Source organism: Gopherus flavomarginatus, chromosome 1 (assembly GCF_025201925.1).
Source record: "Gopherus flavomarginatus isolate rGopFla2 chromosome 1, rGopFla2.mat.asm, whole genome shotgun sequence".
NCBI lineage: Eukaryota > Metazoa > Chordata > Testudines > Testudinidae > Gopherus > Gopherus flavomarginatus.
The window spans coordinates 67,549,938-67,569,197 of NC_066617.1; the positions used below are offsets into that span (position 1 = coordinate 67,549,938).

At 43.3% G+C, this 19,260-nt stretch overlaps 1 protein-coding gene across 2 annotated transcripts; it reads right to left on the minus strand.

Annotated features, from left to right (window-relative positions):
- Window positions 1–1,860: 1,860 nt before the first annotated feature.
- On the minus strand, window positions 1,861–12,945 carry TMBIM4 (transmembrane BAX inhibitor motif containing 4). 2 transcript variants are annotated; one of them, XM_050924022.1, is made up of 7 exons: window positions 12,758–12,944; window positions 10,268–10,376; window positions 8,723–8,828; window positions 5,678–5,711; window positions 4,911–5,028; window positions 4,398–4,443; window positions 1,861–2,875 (listed from the first exon to the last, which is right to left on the minus strand). In XM_050924022.1, the coding sequence occupies exons 1-7, from the start codon at window positions 12,867–12,869 to the stop codon at window positions 2,669–2,671; spliced, it is 732 nt and encodes a 243-aa protein (XP_050779979.1). In that variant the 5' UTR covers window positions 12,870–12,944; the 3' UTR covers window positions 1,861–2,668. The 2 variants fall into 2 exon arrangements, with proteins under 2 accessions (XP_050779979.1, XP_050779988.1); XM_050924031.1 differs by lacking the exons at window positions 1,861–2,875; window positions 4,398–4,443 and adding an exon at window positions 4,586–4,667 and having other exon boundaries at window positions 12,758–12,945.
- Window positions 12,946–19,260: the final 6,315 nt, after the last annotated feature.

Genomic DNA, 19,260 nt, shown 5'->3' on the forward strand with positions numbered 1-19,260 from the left:
CCCGTACACGCATAGAGCCACTTGCAGGGGGCGGGGCCTGTGAGATGCTGAGTTAACCCGTTCAGGGCGGGGGCGGCTGTATCTTAAGTGGCCTGAGACAGGGCGTGCGCGCGGGGCCAGGCACATGGTGACCCGCGCGAAGCGGCGGTCGGTAGCTGGCGGGGGATCAGTCTTGGCTGGGCCTCCGCAGTCAGTCTCCCAGGGAGCTGCTGTGCAGCAACAGCAGCCATGGGAGGCAAGTTTGTAGAAATTTTGGTGGTGCCCAGAACCTGCCCCCCAACTCCACCCCCTCAAACTCTCCCTCCACCTGCCTAAGGCTCTGGGTGGGATTTCGGGGGGAGGTCTGGGATGCAGGAGGGGTGCAGGCTCTGGGCTGGTGGTGGGGGTGTACAAAGGGGTGAGGGGTGCAGGATCTGGGAGGGAGTTTGGGTGCTGGGTGCAGCCTCTGGGCTGGGGCAGGGGGTGGGTGTGCGTGAGGGGTGCAGGCTTTGAGATGGAGTTTGGGTGCAGGCGGGGGTGGGGGTGTAGGAAGGGGGAGGTAGTGCACGCTGGGGCAGAGAATCAGGCTGCAAGGGAATGAGGGTTGGGGCTGAGGATGAGGGGTTCGTGCTGCGGAGGGGGGCTCACGGCTGGGGCAGAGGATTAGGGTGCAGGGGGATGAGGGCTCTGGCTAGGGATGAGGATTTGGGTGCAGGGGGATGAGGGGTTCATGATGCGGAGGGACGACGGCTCTGGCTGGGGATGAGGATCAGGGTGCAGAGGGATGAGGGCTCTGGCTGGGGATGAGGGGTTTGGGGCACTGGAGAGGCTCAGGGCTGGGACAGAAGAGCAGGGTAAGGGCAGGCTGCCTTGCCATAAGTGGATGGCAGGCGCTAGGACCCTGGGGCAGCAGACAGCAGTTCTGCTGGAGCCACTCTGCTAGGGCAGCAGGAGCAGGCAGGGACGCTGCAGAGGGGGGACGCAGAGGGAGGGGTGGAAGGCAGAGGCCGGGACCTGCTCCAGGCAGGGACACGGAGGGGTGGGGCGGTGGGGGGAGACCCGCAGGGGCCGGGGCTGGAACCCGATCCAGGCAGGACCAGGGGAGAGACCCAGCTCCAAATATTGCTGGAGCAGGGCCCCCAGCCCTGAATACTTCTGGAGCCCGGGCACCTCGAGCCCATATAACCTGCTGCCTATGACAGCTGCCCTGCGGCCAGACCCCTGCTGCTCTTGGAGCAGAACAGCCCCACAAACTGACATTACCCTGTATGCTACAGTCTCTAGAGCAGGGGTTCTCAAACTGGGGGTCGTGAGCTTATTAGATGAAGGTCACAAGCTGTCCACCTCCACCGCAAACACTGCTTTGTCTCCAGCATTTATAATGGTGTTAAATATATAAAAAGTGTTTTTAATTTATAAGGGGGGGGGCGGTTTGCACTCAGAGGTTTGCTATGTGGAATGGTAAAAAGTTTGAGACACTGTTCTAGAGTTGAGACATTGGGTCACTGTTTGCAAGGCACTGCTGCTTTGCCCGGGAGTACAGAGACAGATCTGAGCTGTTGAATTAGAGACTTGTTTACTTAGAGGAAAATGCTTTATCTCGTAAAAAGCCCACTGACGCAAGTTGAAAATACCTTGGAGAACTTGGTCCTTCAACAGCATTAATAAAAGTAAACATTTAGCGATACTGGAGGATGGCTAAGTTAGTCTTCCTGGCTTTTGTTTCATGACTGATCGTATTTTGATGCTAAATAATGTGTTCAACACATCCAACATTTTATTTGCTGATACAACCTGAGGCAAATAAGGTGCTATTTTCTAGATAAAACTAACAGTAAACACACACGATGTGACAGTAACTCCGAAGACAGACATCTGACCTTGTTACTGAACATTTAAAATTTTATTATGTTTCTTAATACAGCTCAAATATAAGAGCAGGTAGAACATTCATTTACAGTCCTCCTTGACCAACATGTCAGCAAGCCAAATGCATACCTGCTCTTAAACTATCCCAGTTCTTTATTGCTAAAAACAACTTTCACTTTGGCTCCCCTTACTGGCATTCCAAAATACTTGTCCTTGGTAATAAAATCATCTCACAGCTCTAAACCAGAGTAGATTAAAATCTTTCAAAGGAAGTGTAGTTACGTTTTACTAATTAATAATTCCAAGTCTTTCAAATCAAGAGCCCACTAATATACATTTTTAGAATGACAAAATTTTAGCGTATGTAAAATATCACTACACACTAACAAAATGAAGAGACTTGATTTTATACTATCCAGACAGACTTATGATTCCAAAGGAACCATCCACAACAATTATAGGATAGCAGAAATAAAATGATGGGATTTTCTGACTGTTCATGTTAGGGCTATCAGAAGTTGAGAAGCATTTTCATCAAAAGCTACCTTGGTCACAAATAAAGCCTTTACGGAAGTAACTGAAATGGCTGCAGCGTGCAATTAAAGTAAAATACATATTTTGAGCAGAAACTCATCAGTTACATATAATTCTTCCATTTCTAAGAAAAAGATTCAGTAACCATGGAATGGAAAAACAGGAAGATTCAGTCTCAAAATATACTGCAGTTTGTATATAATCAAAACCAACCCTATTTAGACACAACCCTCTATACACCAAATTTCACTATTTAAGGAAGAGTTTCACTACAGATCGCCTACAATTATTTTTTATTGAATGCTTCTAGAAGGCGCAGCAGATGCAGGAACAGATTGATAATATCTAAGTAGAGATTAATGGCAGCCAATATATACTCTTCAGGGGACAGTCTGTGCATCAGCAAATGAGTGTCATAGATGATAAATCCGCAGAACAGCAGCGCTCCTGCAGCAGCAAACAACAGCTCTATTGTCTCACTATAGAAAAACAGCTACAAACAAATGATAATGTGAGAAGGGAAAACATTCGTAAGTTCAAATTTCTTATACAAAGGTACTTTAGTATTAAAACAAAATTACAATTACACAACTGTAAATATTTTGCCCTTGTACAGGAATATACATATTGCTAAAAGCCAGTAGCAGAAGAGGAAATTCCAAACTTTTGTTTTCCCCACTCAAATCACCCCCACCCTTGAGGTCTTAGGTCACCATTCTTCTGGGAGATGTAGATTAGATATGATTTGCTTCAAAACTGAGTCTATTTACACATGTGCTACTGATTCAGTGAGACTACTCAGGGTAGTGAAGTTAAGCATGTGCATAAGTGTTTGCAGGATAAGGGCCTAAATGAGCTTAGGGGGGGTTGCTACTGGGTGACGCAAAGTACTGCCCAGGGACTAAGCACACTGCTTTTCCAGTACTCCAAACTCAAGGAGTAAGACAATGACAAACTGAACATCTATTTTCTGCAAAAGAGTGCAGGCTGTATGTTAGAGCCAGTTTACCAAAAACAGACAGACAAATTCCTACCAGACCTTCAATGTTGTCTATCCCAGGGGTTCTCAAACTTCCATTGCTCCACAACCCTCTTCTGACAACAGTGTTACTACATGACCCCGGAAGGACTACGGATACCGAGCCCCGCCACCTTGGGTGGGGGTGGAGTTCAGGCTTCTGCCCTGGGTCCCAGCAGGTCTAATGCTGGCCCTGGCGACCTAGTTAAAACGGGATCCCAACCCTCGTTGGGGTCCCGACCCGCAGTTTGAGAACAGCTGGTCTATCCCTATCATTCCAAATTTGTGTCATTAGAAGCAATGCCTCAGAGGAAGCTCTACTTTCAGGACAGTAATAGTGAAGGACAATGAAGAAAAAAAAAAGTAGCCATCCTGTCTGCATCCAATCAACCCAGAAATCTAGTTTGATTAAGTTGTTTCCCAATCAAACATACTCCCAATTTTACAGTGCCAAAAACAGCATCCTATTGAAATCAATTTGAAAAATGTGGTCAAAAGGTTACAACATAACTTGTGACAATAACATTCACAGATTGCATCAGCAAATACCCACCGCTTTTAATCTTACAATATAAATGAAAGATTCCTACAAAACGGTGACTGAGCAGTACATTTTAAGTTTAAATTACAAATAATTCATCACTACATTAACTTGTAGTCAATTCCCCTTATAGTTAGCCAATTGGAGACACATACATGATACATTGGCTTATTACAGATCAAGGATAAAATGATCAACAGCATCCAAGTGACTTAGGAGCCCAGGTCTTAATGAAAGTCAAAGTCAATTGAAAATCAGACTGATGATCCTAAGTCACTTTGGCATTGCTGTTAATTCTCTTCCAAGATTTGTAGATTTTACTCTGAGTTCTCAAGCATGTCCTATTCTAACAATTGTATTCTTTTAAAAATTTATATAATTAGATGCTAAGCATTTTGTTTTAGTTACAAATTATGTCAAACAATCACTTCTAGCCCTAAACACAATATATCTTACCCTCAAGAGACTAGAGAGGATGAAAATCCACAAGCAAGCAAACAGCCTGGAAAAAAAAAGACATTCCTGTGTTAGCTATATTACTATTATTTCAAAATTTTCTTCAAATGTTTCCATCCCACAGAAAAACACCTTGAATAGTCTAAGAGTTATTCACATATACATGTGAATACATACAAACACCCTCTTGCATCCACCCACCTCTAACATGCCAGATAGCAATGAAAACTTGCTGCTAATGATTTGCTATTTGAAAGTTCCCTGATATTTCTGTGAAAAATACAAATACATAGTTTGCTAGTGTAATACTAACATTATAGTTTTAAAATTGTTAACATAAATAACAAAACTGCAAAATAAACTATTTGCCAAAGGAGGGACCTATATAAAAACAAAAATTACAACTCAGAACACCCATAAATCGATTACACAACTCAGCTTTCTGTAGGCCTGACTTTTATTGCTGTATCTGTAATACTTGTGCTTTTAAAATAGTCTGATAAGGGAACCTACCCTGCTCCAAATTTGCTGAAATCTCTCTTGGACTGCAAAGTATACACAGTCAGCCCAAGAAACACAGCAGTAGTCAGAATAAAAGCTTGTAAGACGACTGATACATCATAGAAAGTCACTGTAAACAGAAAAGTAAATTATCATTTAAAAAATAGTACACTGTGCATATAATAGAACAAGATTTTTGATTTAATACATGCTTAAACATCATGATGAGTTTTTTATATTTATAGACTGTCAATGTGAGAAAGATGGTTAGATTTGACCTAACAATCTTGAGACTCACACGTACAATATGCACATACCATATACTTCTACATTTGCTGGTTCTTAACGTTTTTGGTATAGGGTTAGCTTTCTTAAATGGGCACGTCAAATCTCTTGTACCTGTGCTAAAAAACATTGTCAGACTTGTGCAAAGAAAGCCAGATCCAAGAGCAGAGAAGGTACTAATCCCATTCCTGCAATGGGAACATGGCATCTTTTCTCCTGCTCTTTAACAGTTAAGTCATAGGGGTACAAAGCAAATGTAGAACTTCTATTTTTTTCTATTTAATAGGAAGAAAGGATGACAATCTGATTTCTTCCCTCTGCTCCTGTGACTTTGCTACACATGTTGAAATCACGTGTGCAAATCCAAAATAAAAGCTCTGTCACCATCCAGGCCACAACTGGCAGTTTTAATCAGCAATGGGTGCAGCGTGTCCGATTCCTTTCCCTATTTCTGTCTCAAATCAACAGGCAGTATTAGAATGACTAGCGTTTACCTGTAATAGCAACAGTCAACGCTTCCAAAAGGGTCTATGAGAAGAAATGGGGGAAAAAAAGCATAAACTAAGGATATTCATATGAAAACACTGTACACATAGTTTTAAGTATTTTGTTACATAATCTTTTACTATATGCAGAATGTATTTTGTGCTATAGAAACATGTTAGTTTGTTACACTTTCGGTTTTAAAAAATAAAACTCTCAGTAAGACAAAAAATGGAAAATGCAGTATGTCTTGCTACCCAGGAGAGAGCATAATTGTTACATGTAATTTTTATTTTAAAGACTATTTCCTTCCTTTCTCCATCTATGGTACATGACAATTTTAAGTAATGTGCCTATCAAATTTCCCTTAAGTAACAAATTTCCCTTAAATAACAAAGGTAAGTAGGTTTATCAGAACTGTTATTATAACTGAACTGTTTTCAGTTTCTCCATCTGTATATTTTTCAGTATTAAAATACTTTCTTAGGGGAATTTTAGGACTATGAGGTGGAAGTATGTACTTGTGTCCTTAACTTCTTTCCCTTGACCAATCAGCTTGAAATCAAATCCACTACTGTTTTATTGACACAAGACTGAAACAAAACTTGGAATTTTCCTTAGTTTTTAATATTCATTAAAGAAACATGAGTTTTCAGAACAGTACCTTGGCCGTTTTTATCCTGTTTACTCTTGGGGGAATTCTGTGGTACTGTGTGCCTGCAGAAAATGACCCCCGCCCCGCCCCATTTCTTTGCGTCCCTGCAGAAAATGACAAGGAAGCCAAGGGCGGAGTTTTTTGGGGGGGAGGGGGCACTGCTCCCCCCAAACAGACCTGGGGTATGGGGGGCACACAAGGATATGTGCCACTACCTCCCCCGCCATTTCTGCAAGCAAGCTGTCCAGCTGAAGGAGGCAGTTCCCTGGGCTCCAATGATTCTGCAGCTGAATGCTGCCTCCTGGGTCCTAGTGCCAGTCATGTTCACCTTCTGTGTGCTAGGAGCCTTCCTGTTTTGTGCAACAGCGAGTGCCCACAGTGGGGCTGGGTAAGTGGGTGGGTGAGGGAAATGAGGGAAGGACGTGGGGGTGAGGGGAAGAGGCAGTGTGGAAGGAAGGAAGGGTGGAATAGGGCAGGGGGAGGGGAATGTGTGAGTGAGAGGAAGGGGATGGAGTAGTAGTAGTGGGAGAGGAGGAGACGGGGAAGAAAAGGGGATAGGGGAATCGTGCGGGAAGCAGGAGCCCAGCATGCGACATCCTCTCAGCAGCAACTGGGGCTCCCCCATTAAGCAGGCCTACTGAACCCTCACCCCAACAAGCTCCAGCCCCCTACACCTGGACTCCCTGATAAGCCCCCCCAAACACATCCCCACCCCACTGAGCCCCAACCAGCTGCACTTGGCCCCCACCCCATCTAGCCCCACTCCCCCAACACCCAGAACCCCACACTGATCCACTCACACCCCCCCTGCCGAACCCCATCTCCCCACACCCAGACCCTCCCCTGCTAAGCCCCAACCACCTTCACCTGGATCCAGTCCCATTGCCCCTGCATCTGGAACCCCTCCAATGAGCCCCTGTGCATCCAGATCTGCCACTGAGCCACCTACACCCAGATTGCCCCACACAGAAACCTCTCACTCCACACCTGGATCCCCCTCCACATTAAGGCCTCCACACTTGGATCCTGCTGGGCTGAGCCTGCCTACCCACCCACACCTGGTATTTCTGGGACGAGCCCAGCCCTTGCCACTGCATCAAGATCGGGTGCAGCCTCACTGCCGAGTCCCTGTACTGGAGGAGGTGGGGGCTTTGGGGTGATCTCCCACCTCAGTGCAGCCAGTGGCCTGTGCTCCCCAATGCTAGAGCCACATTTATTTACTGACAAATAAAATTTGCAGAATTTTAAAATATTGCGTGCATAATTTTTAATTTTTTGGCACAGAATTTCCTCAGGAGTACCCATTGGATCAAATCAACTGTTCTGAGCCCTCACCTTCTTTAAACCTATTATGTCCCAAACTTACAGTTTTGTCCTATCCTTTCTGCAGTGTGTAATGTTTAAACTGTTGAGGAAGACTATTGGAATACAACATTCCATCCTGTACTTGGATGCAACTTTTACAAAAATTATTTCATTTTAAACAACTGGAATAAATCCTGAAAGTTTTCTGCATCACAAGTTTAGAAACAGACAAATATAAATTTACATTCCAATTAAGATAACTGACCCACTGCAGGGCTTTTGGAGAAAACATCTTTGTATCTTATAAGACAGGAGAACCTGGTAGCTATCTTCAAATTTGAAGAATACAATTTATACAACTTCTTCCAAGATGTCAAAGCCAGAGGAATGCTAGTGGTGCAACCAAAGCGCCTCCTTTTGGCAGACTGAACTGTCCCATTACCTGGGACAATAATTCCTTAGGCTGTTGAAGGGTGACTGTGATAACTACAAAATTCTACATATGGGCTGACTGGTAGTTATATACTATCATGCATGGGATCAAAATTTGAGACTAGCCCATTCATATGCTCTTTGGATTGGAAAGATGCTCAAAACTCTTAACACCAAGAAGGAGAAAATAGATTTTAATCTTCTACAGTAGAAGCCACTACGGGTCCCTGTCAGCAACTGTGCTTGATCTCAGCTATAAGCTATGTAACAGTTTAGTACGTATGGTAGCACAGAAATTTCCTTGAGTCCCATGTTTCCTATTCACCATCTTATAGGCAAAAAAAGGCCTTAAAATCAAGGGGGATATTAAAAAAGAAAGAAGACAAAAAAAGAAAAGAAAACTTTGCTGAGGCCTGTTGAAAGCCCCAGGATGTTCTATTCTTTCCATAAGGAAGCTTGAAGAAGACTGAGTGGAAGATATCAGGGAACAAGGTGTGACCGGAGCATACAAAAATTCTGCCGGACTAAGAATTTTATACTATACTTTATAAAAAGGTACAATGAAATAAATTAGCCACCACTGGTTTGTTTTAAAAAGCTGTTTGCAAATAACATTTTCATTAAGCATTACTCTTGTAAAGAATGAAGTTATAAGGATACTTACAAATCCAAAGAGTAGGTATAAATTAACAGGATGCTGATGTCTATACAGGGTTAGTGCTAAAATCATAACCAAAGATCCAAGCACAGATACCAAAAGCAAAGCAGGGCTGTAAAGTTTAACATAGGAAAGTCAGAGTTAAATAAAAGTAGTAACACTACTTCTCAGATTTTCTCAAGAAGCTAATACTTACACCATATGTGTATAGTAACACTAAGCTGAGGGGTGTGAGAGTTCCTTATACCAAAAGATACAGGCTGTTCAGAGATCTATTAGCTGGATCTAAACCAGTGATCTACTATACTTGTGTTTGGACAGGAAAAAATAAGCCCATTACATATGTAAAATGTAAGAAGATATTTTTATCTGTAAATAAATAAATCTATAAAGCTTATAACATGTGGGCTCTGATTCTGCAAACACATACGAGTAATTTTATGCACTAATCACACAGAATTCAACATAAACATTAACTAGTAATTTGCTGCTGAAATGAAATGGATAAAGTAGTTCCCTAAGCAAAACATAAGAAGTTTCTGAATGAGATGGGGGGTTTCCAGCTATGGCCGCGTCTACACTACAGAGCTTACAGCACTGTAATGCTGCTAGTGCAGATGCTCTAAGCCAATGAAAAAGCTCTCCTGCCGACACAGCACTGTCTACACCTGCGCTTTGGTCAGTATAACTTATGTCGCTCAGGAGTGTGTTGCTTATTCACACCCCTGAACAACATACGTTATACCGACCTAAGCTGTAGTGTAGACATGGTCTATACATATAATCAAGCAAATATTTTATACGGTATCCATTGTATAGCATTTTGTGCTGCTGTTTTATTGAAACTGGAGAGAAAAGAAAAGTGAAGGCAAAATTACAAGAGAATATGTTGCACAGGGCCTGAGAGGGAAAGTTCCAGATAGAATAATACAGATGGAAAAACAACTCAAATAGGATCAGTTGCGGTGAAGGGACACTAGTAGAAACAGCAAGGAACATTGGAGAGCAGTGGATACAATTTCTGAGGCACAAAGAAGCAGGTAGGTGAAGAATTTCAGGGTAATTCTCAGTGAGTCAGCAATGGCCAGGAAGCCAGAAACGGTGATTGAGGATGGGGGGAGATATGGTCCAGCTTCCTAGGACATGAAAGTGACAGTTTGACTACAGAGCATTCCAAATGCTGAGTCAAAAAGCAGGGATTTAGGAAGACCATAAGAAAGAAAACCACATTAGGTGAGATGTGAAATGATTAAGGCATGTAGCTCAGTAGAGAGAGGATCAGGATATATAAGAAGACAGGAAAGAGAAATATGAGAAGAAAGTAAACAAGATCTAGTCAGAATCCAAGATTTCTGGAGAGGAATACAATTAAAGATAATTATAGAACCAAAGACAAAGAAGGTGTTTTACTCAGAATATATCTGGGAGAGGTAAAAATATTAATATAATTAAATATCCTTTCTCCCTTCCCTCCTACAAATTCCAAAGTGACCATTGCACTAGCTACATTTACTTTTTGAAAAGATTTCCCATTTCATTTAAGAACTTTACCTTTCATGCACAAATGTCTGAACTGGAGTAGAGTACAGAAAAATTGCAGACGTCACTGTGGTCAAAAGAACTTGAATTGAAAGAATACTGTAGACTTTTCGTAGAAAAGCTAGGATAAAGAAACAAAAATGGCACGTCACCTTTGAATACTCATTGCTGAATCACATTTTAAGACTTAAAGTAGGCAGCAAATTCAATCTGAGTTTGCAATGCGATATGGAAGCAACAGAAATTGGCATAATTATTGAACTGCATAAAAACATGTCACAGAACAAAGCAGTAACAGTCTTTTCACCATACAGCTCTGATGCACCTGCACAGTATGTGGAGATATAACTAGGTGCAAAGGGATGAAAGAAAGAAAATTTAGGCTATTAGATCATAAACAGTCTCCCAAGATGGTAAAAGACCCATTACAGTAACTCCTCACTTAACATTGTAGTTCTGTTCCTGAAAAATGCAACTTCAAGCAAAACAATGTTAAACGAATCCAATTTCCCCATACAAATTAATGTAAATGAGGGGGTTAGGTTCCAGGGAATTTTTTTTCCACCAAAAGACTACATTACATTACACACACACACACACACACACACACACACACACACACACACAGTGTAAGTTTTTTTTAAACAAACAATTTAACACTGGTACAGAGTGATGATGATGATTGTGAAGCTTGGTTGAGGTCGTGAAGTCAGAGGGTGGGATATTTCCCTGGGAATGCCTTACTGCTAAATGATGAATTAGTACTTGGCTGAGCCCTCAAGGGTTAACTCTCACAGTCTACAAGGCAGCAGGAATGGAGGGACAGGGGAGACAGCATCGCAGACAGAAACAGAAACACACACCGTGTGAGAGAGCAAGAGATGCACATTTCTCCTTCAAGTAGCTGACCCCACTCTAAGTACCCTACCTTGTCAATTAGATTAGCTTGCTGAGATCGCAGCTGCTGCGTGAAAGCTCGTGTGTTCCCCCTGCTCTATGGCAATGGGGTAAGCAGGGTGCAGGAGCAGGGGGGAGGGAGACACCCTGACATTAGCCTCCCTCTTCCTCCCCTTCCCTCCCCCCGCACAGCAAGCAGGAGGCTTGAGGAGCAGCTCCAAGGCAGAGGACAGGAGCAGCACATCATAGTGGGGGGAGGGGCAGCTGCAACTGATAGCCTGCTGGGCAGCTGCAGCACAGGGAACTTAGGGGAGCGGGGAGCTGATGGGGGGGCTCTGCCGGTCCACCCTGGTTCCAACCCCCCACCAGCCAGCTCTTCCTGCAAGCAGCAGGCAAAGCAGGAATCTGCCAAATGACCGTTAGAAGGGAGCATTGTGCAACTTTAAACGAGCATGTTCTCCAATTGATCTGCAATGTAACAGCGAAACAACATTAACCGGGATGACTTTAAGTGAGGAGTTACTGTACTTGGGATATTACATTAGGCTGGACACAGCTCTGTAAAAAAAGACGGCTGAAAAAATGCTGTATTGCCAGAGACATGGTCCCAAATGATTTAAGTGTACTGAATATGTTTATAAACACAGACCCACACATTTAGAGCAAAAAAAATCTCTTCACATCAGTAGCCTTGTCACCACCTGAATTCTTAAGATCAAGAAAAAATCTTTTTCTACACCTGTATTAGCTATTTTCCCTCCATTCAAAACCTCAGTCTCCCTAACTTTTTAAAAGTTATTCTAGTTCTAGAAGCCAAATTTGACGTTTATGTTTCCTCCATAGCAATGCTTGAAGTTCAAACTGAATACTAGAGACTAAATCACCTAGTGAGAAAAAAAAGTCAAATCTAAATAGAAGAGTTCACAGCCTCTTTCCTGCATGCTGATAAGAGACAGTAACTCAAGTAAGGAGGGTGAAATTCACCCTTGTGCATGCCAGTGCAAGGCCTGTGTCCTGCTCAAACTGGATTGGATGTAAGTGGTGCACTGACTTTCTGCTGATTCTGCATAAAGATACATTATATCCAGAAAGTTAAGAGAATAACATAAATTGAAGCTCTAACCATCAAGTGATGGATTAAGCAGATGGGATAGCAGGAAATTCCTCTTACATGAATCTTAGAATTATATTTGAATCCACTTTTGATAATAAAACAAGTTTACCTTCCCCTGCACCGTACTCAGCCTGGGTAAGTGCTTGGTGAATTACCCTAGATTGGGTACTAGGAGAAAGTCACACGGTGTTTCTAGCCCTAATGAAGGGAGCTGGATTAAAATGCCTGCCCCACGGACTGCAGCACTCGGAGCGTACGCAGGAAAAAACAGAAAGTGAAACACTGGCAAAGCCAGCAGACTAGGGCCAGTCTGCCCAGCGGGGAGCGGGGGGGGGGGCGGCTGGGGCTGTGCTGCAGCGAACCCGGAGTGTCACCGCCTTGGCTCCCGGGGGACCCAGAGCTAAAGGCCGGCGGGGGAGGGGATGGAGGAGTCCAAGCTAAAGGGGCCCCACACGCTAACCGGGGGGCTCCGGCCCGAGCCCGGGTCTCACCCATGCGGATGTGGACACTGGCCGAGGCCACGTTGCTGCCGTAGTTGAAGTCATCCTCGATGGAGGACCGGGGGTACCGCGGGTCCTCCGCCGCCGCCGCCGCCGCCTCCATCGCCACCGTCCGTCCGTCCGTCCGCGGCTGCAGCAAAGCAACCGACGTCCGCTGCGCGGGCTTCCGGGTGAGACAATCAAACTCCGAGACACCGAGCCAGGCCCAGAACCGCCGAGAGCATCGATCGCGGGAGGCCGGCGGACAGGCGGGTCCGGGGCTGCAGCGCCCCGACGGGACAGCACACGCAGCTCCCGGTGCCGTGGATACTAGTTCTTGCCCCAGTGGCTGCAGACAGCGCCCGACCGCCCATTGGCGGTTACTGTTTGGCCGGGCAGGGTATTTCCTCCCCGCTAATTTAACCCCCAAATCCTTTATTAAATCCAGAGCCAAATGGTTTTATACAATTGCTCTCAACCTGCCGAAAAACCTAACTAAGAGGCAGGTGACTACACCCAAACGTAACAAAACACGTATAAGCATTTGATCAAGAGATTTACAAATGGGCTAAACCCACTGGTTTCACCCAGCCATACTTAGACCCGTATCAGTCAGCTCCAACATGGTCAGGCAGGCAATGAACCATTTAAAAGTTTACTTTTTTATACCCTTTAACAAACAAGCAAAGCTATTGCCAGTCACTGACTTCAGCTAAAAACCAATTTAAGACAGTTCACCCGTCTTTTGACTCTGAATCCATATAAGATTTTCAGCTGCCTTTCTCTCTAAAGCCTTTTTTCCCTATCGCTTCCCCTCCTTACTGACAGTTTTTCCTTTGCATCTGGGTTCACATAGGCCCTAATTTTTTAAATAACACTGGTATGTGGGGTGACAAGAGCCATGCAGACTTATTTTAAGACAAATTCTCCTTGTCTTACTTAAAACCATCTGCAGTTAACCCTATATCAGTAAGATGCCTTCTTTTTAAAACTTCCCCTTATTACATTAGTTATTCTTTGAACCAGACATCCTCCCTATTTCATTCCTCTGGCCTTATGACTCATTACTTTCAAGGCCTTTCTTGCTAGTTAGGGCCTTTCATTACAACACATATTTACTTAACCTAACTTTAATTCTCTAATTATATATTTATTCTATACCTCAGCTGGCAATTACATCTCCAGCTGCATTGCAAACCTACCTGTGTGTAGCATCAATGGGAGTTGAGAGTGCTCAGAACCTCCAGGGGTTGCTCAGCACCTGTCAAGGTTATGCCCTAACTCACCATTTCTATTAAAGGTCCTTTGTGATATAGCAACACTGAATTTGATTTATAATAGATTTTCTTTAGCATGTGGATAAATACGTACCATGAGAATCTATGATATACTTCACATTAACAGCTGAATATAAAGTGAATATTAAAAAACGGGGGGAGGTTTATAAATATATGTAGAATTAGTGTTTGTAGGAAAAGTTTTTCACTATGCTGACACAGGTCTGTTCCACTCACTGGGATGGCTTTGTGAGGCTTTAGATTTGTTCTCATCTCCTGGAAGCCTGTTTTTTCTGTTTTAAAACCTGGAATGTCTAAGGGGAAATGTGAAGGTTGAAAAAGCAGCTTCTCCAAAATAGTTTGCCTCAAAATTATTATGTGGTAGTACATCTCTTTCCTTATGGAGTCAAAGTAAACAACAACAATGTTCTGTAGAAGTTTTCAGAAATTATTAATAGAGGTAAAGGTGGCCTTTGGCTCTAGAATTTGCTCATGGTGTATACGCCTCTAAGCCTAAGTTGTGCCACTTTAAGGGTACAATATAAAGCAGATCTTTGCTGAGGCTTTCTCCTAATAATGGGATTGATCCTGTAAGATACTTAACACCCTCAGTTAAAGTCAGTGGAAATTGAGGGTGTTCAGCCTTATTAGTATGCCAAAGATGCTGATATACTGTAGCGTTAGACATCTTAGAAATGCTGTAATAAATACCTGTAATACATACAAATTTAATAAAATAATGTTTAAAAATTATAAACAATTGAAATTGTAAAAAAAAAAAAATTAACCCCAGTTAATTGTCTCCCATGAAAATCTAAATATACCAATTCTACCATGCTGTGATGAAATGATTCTAAGCAACTTTTTCAGTTATTCAGTTGAGTTGGTTCAAGTTCCTACATGGCAGTCTCAGAGGAGAAAATCTTATTTTAAAATTAACATTACTTTCTACTCTGCAAATTATTATGGTTCTATTAATGTCATTTTGGATTTTTAGACACTGTGGAGCAAAATCATTCAGCTTCATTCCTGGATTCTTTCAGCCTCAGAATTAGTGAGGACTGGACACTTTCACAATTGCAAAGCTAGTCCAAAGTACACTTACAAACATATACATTACATTGTAACTACAAAATTTAATGATGTTCTTATGAGACAGGAAGTCAGCACAAAGAAACTCAAAGACAGATGTGCCATCTGCTGCTCTAATATTCTTGACAGTGATTATGACAATCCACAAATCAGGGGACAAGAGTTTATCTTCTTTAATACTTAGAACTTCATGAAACAAACTGCTGGTTTGGCCTTTGGCAATCAGATTACCGGGCCAGCCTTTAATTTTTCTAGGATGAAGTACTTCTCTGAATGTTTCCTTTAGCTGTACATACACCTTAGCTTTACTTGATGAGACAGTACATTGCTATTTATCTTATGTCCTGTCTACACTACAATATTGTCATTGTATATAACCAATGAACTGTAACTGGGTTGACTTTACACTTTGTTCTTGAACACACATTGTTGTGAACATATATTTCATACTGTGGTTGAACCTTGCTGGAAAGCAAGACTGTAGTTCAAAACAGGTCTGTTGCCTGCATAAAAAATTGGGATGGGGTGAGGAGTACTAGGTGTCTATATAAGAAAAAGCCCCAAAAATCGGGACGTCTGGTCACTCTACTGCAGCAGCAGCAGCAGCACTACTAGCTGGGGAACCAAATTTTATCTATTGGAAGTAAGGAGGGGCACCCCTGTCATAAACAGATAGCTAAGGGTTAATGTTCTTTACCTGGAAAGGAGTAACCTGAAACACCTGACCAGAGGACGAATCAGGGAACAAGACTTTTTCAAATCTGGGTGGAGGGAAGTTTGTGTATGAGTTCTTTGTTCTTGTCTTGTGTCTGTACTCTCTTGGCTATGAGAGGATTTTTCTGTCTCCTGTTTTCTAATCTTCTGTTTCCCAGTTGTAAGTACAAAAGATAAGATAGTGATTTATATGGGTTTTATTTTGTATTTACATGTGTGTACTTGCTGGAGTGTTTTGAAGTGTGTTCTTTTTGAATAAGGCTGTTTATTCATATTTCTTTTAAGCAATTGACCCTGTATTTGTCACCTTAATACAGAGAGACCATTTTTATGTATTTTTCTTTCTTTTTACATACAGCTTTCTTTTTAAGACCTGTTGGAGTTTTTTCTTTAGTGGGGAACTCCAGGGAATTGAGTCTGTAGCTCACCAGGGAATTGGTGGGAGGAAGAAGTCAGGGGGAAATCTGTGTGAGTTAGATTTACAAGCCTGACTTTGCATACCCTCTGGGTGAAGAGGGAAGTACTTGTGTTTCCAGGACTGGAAATAGGAAGGGTGGAATCCCTCTGTTTAGATTCACGGAGCTTGCTTTTGTATATCTCTCCAGGAACCCAGGGAGGGAACACCTGGAGAGGGAAAGGGAAATGGTTTATTCCCCTTTGTTGTGAGACTCAAGGAATTTAGGTCTTTGGGGTCCCCAGGGAAGGGTTTTGGGGGGACCAGAGTGCCCCAAAACACTTTAATTTTTTGGGTGGTGGCAGCTTTACCAGGTCCAAGCTGGTAACTAAGCTTGGAGGTTTTCATGCTAACACCCATATTTTGGACGCTAAGGTCTAAATCTGGGAATATGTTATGACAACCCCTCATTCTTACTCTCTTCTTCAAATAATGCTCCTCATGGTCCTTCTGTGAGAAAAACATATTTTAAATTGGTTTAAAACACATAGTTGGTTACAGATGGTATATTTTAATGACTCAGTGAATAAAATCTAACATTCATAGATGAACAAATGTTTAATATTTTTAATATTTGCCAACCAAATCATTGTAATGCAAAATAGGCCCTTTTCAGGATGTGGTTGCTTGATTCCTGGTTTGAATAAATAGTCTTTCACAACTCTTCAGCAATTATTTTGAAGTACTAGGCCATATCGCAAGACAGCAGTAATTCTGTGGAGAGTATCACTTTTTTGCTTAGCAGAAAATTACTGCTGTGACAGAATTTTGGTTAATCTTCCCTAAGGAGCCTCTCCAGAGAGTAAAAAATTGACAGCGAAAATGTTAACATTAGTCTAATAAATTTAAGCAGAGGAAAGTCTAGCATTTCATATCCAAATGTTCTTTTCTCTTCTTTAGGAATATCCTTAAATTCTTCACATGGATAGAAGCAGCTCGTGGATGGATTTCAAGACATCAATTCCAAAGTATTCCCTAAGTAATGGTACCGTGTCTGAAGTCCCAAAGTAATCTGATATATGGCAGAACTGAAATTTCTGAGGGCTGGTCTACACTACACAGTTAGATCAACATAAGGCAGCTTATATCAACCTAATTATGTCAGTGTCTACACTACAGCGTTGCTCCTGGTGATGTAAGTGCTCTACCACACCGCATAATAACTCCACCTCCACGAGAGGCATAAGGCTTATGTCGGTGGAGTTAAGGCAATGCAGTGTGTGTGTAGACACTGCATCCCTTATATCAGCTGTCTTGTCAATTTCATGGCAGGAGCCATGAAATTGACAAGAAAGCCCAGCTGCTAGAGCTCAGTTGCTCCCCCTCGCCCACTGCTCCCCTGGAGGCTAGGCAGCCTCGGATCTGCTGCCAGCTGGGAGCTGAAGCCCGGGTGGCCTCGAACACTGCTGCTGGCTGGGAGGCCGAGTTCTCTCCCCAACCCCTCCTGGAGTCAGGCAGCCTTGGCAATTTCATGGCTCACTGAGCCATGAAATTGACAAGGCTGCCGGGCTCCCAAGGGAGAGCAGGATGGGGACCCGAGAAGCTGGGGAAGCTGGACCCCATTCCCTGGGGATGAGAAGCCCCCAGTGCTCCTGGTGAGGACATACACCCCCAACCCAAGGAGGGTAGTGTGGACATGCACCACTGCAGTAATTACTGCGGTGGCTGTAAGTTGACCTAATATAGGTTGACTTAAGTTTGTAGTGTAGACATACCCTGACTCTGCATGGCTGGACTCCAGTCCCAGTGAACCCAACAAGCAAAGGAAGTCAAACTCAGATGCCCTGCCCAGTACCTGTGGGGTAGCTACTCAGATAAAAGCAGACTATCCACAAACAAACCACACTATGTAGGGCTTATTTCCCAGATCGGCCCAAGTAGACTCCACAAGCTTTTGGGGTCAAGGGGGTAAGGGTCAGTTATCCAAATTTAGGTTGTTTAAGCTGTAGGTTTTTGACATGCAGGCCCCCTAAAACTCATGTGACATCAAAATTTTGCTGCTGTTTTAATGCTTTTTGTAGTCGTTTACAGCTCAAGCTATGGCTCTGATCCTTCCAAAGCTGATGTGACTTGTTTGGTTTTAATCTTACTAATGGCCAGCATGCATTGCCCCTTTGGGGAAACAATGTTTTTTAAATTATTCTGGCAAAAAGTTGCATCTCTAGTGTGGCTTGAGCTGTGGTGATATCCCAGAAAAAGTCATTTGCACTTGTGCAGTGGGATCAGAACTCTATTAGCCTACCAGAGAATTTGTGAGGCGTCTCACTTCAGAGTAAATGGGAGTCTCACATCGGAGCAGAAGGTGCATGTTGTTGCCACTTAACCCAAGCTACCCTCCTGTCCTGTGAGTCTGAGTCCTGTCTTGAGTGACTGTGTTGTGCATGTTACTCACTCTCTGCCAGCAACATTCTGCTTCAGTTGATGAACTGCATGTGAAAAGCTCCTAGCTTGAGATGACATTTCAAAGTGCTGCAGAATCCACAGGCATACTCAGAATGTTTTGAAAATTGCTGTGCCTGATATTTATAGCCGGCATGGTATACCAGAGAGTCTTGTGGCACCTTATGGACTAACAGATGTTTTGGAGCATGAGCTTTCGTGGGTTAATACCCACTTCGTCAGATGCATGCACCCACAAAAGCCCATGCTCCAAAACAACTTTCTGTTAGTCTATAAGGTGCCACAAGACTCTTTGCTGCTTTTACAGATCCAGACTAACACGGCTACCCCTCTGATATATGGTATACCAGAGAGACACAGGAGGAGCCTGCCCCCAGCCTTTCCACGTAGCTGCATCTCCTGAGCCCTCCTATCTGGGGTCTGTACAGCAGCCCCACTGAAGGACAGGGCTTGGGGGTGGGCAGGCTGTGGTCTGTACAGCAGTCCCGCCGGAGGATAGGGCTGTAGGGGGGCAGGGCTGGGAGTGGTACAGCAGCCTCACTGGAGAACTGTCCTGGGAACCACAGCAGGGAAAAGGG

What these genes read in the sequence shown, in the direction of transcription:
- TMBIM4 (XM_050924022.1), bottom strand. Translation starts at nt 12,869, where the DNA reads ATGGAGGCGGCGGCGGCGGCGGCGGAGGACCCGCGGTACCCCCGGTCC. An exon ending in CAGTGTCCACATCCGCATGG is followed by an intron (nt 10,377 to 12,757) that starts GTGAGACCCGGG and finishes TCTTTATCCTAG; the next exon opens with CTTTTCTACGAAAAGTCTAC. An exon ending in CAGACATTTGTGCATGAAAG is followed by an intron (nt 8,829 to 10,267) that starts GTAAAGTTCTTA and finishes TAAACTTTACAG; the next exon opens with CCCTGCTTTGCTTTTGGTAT.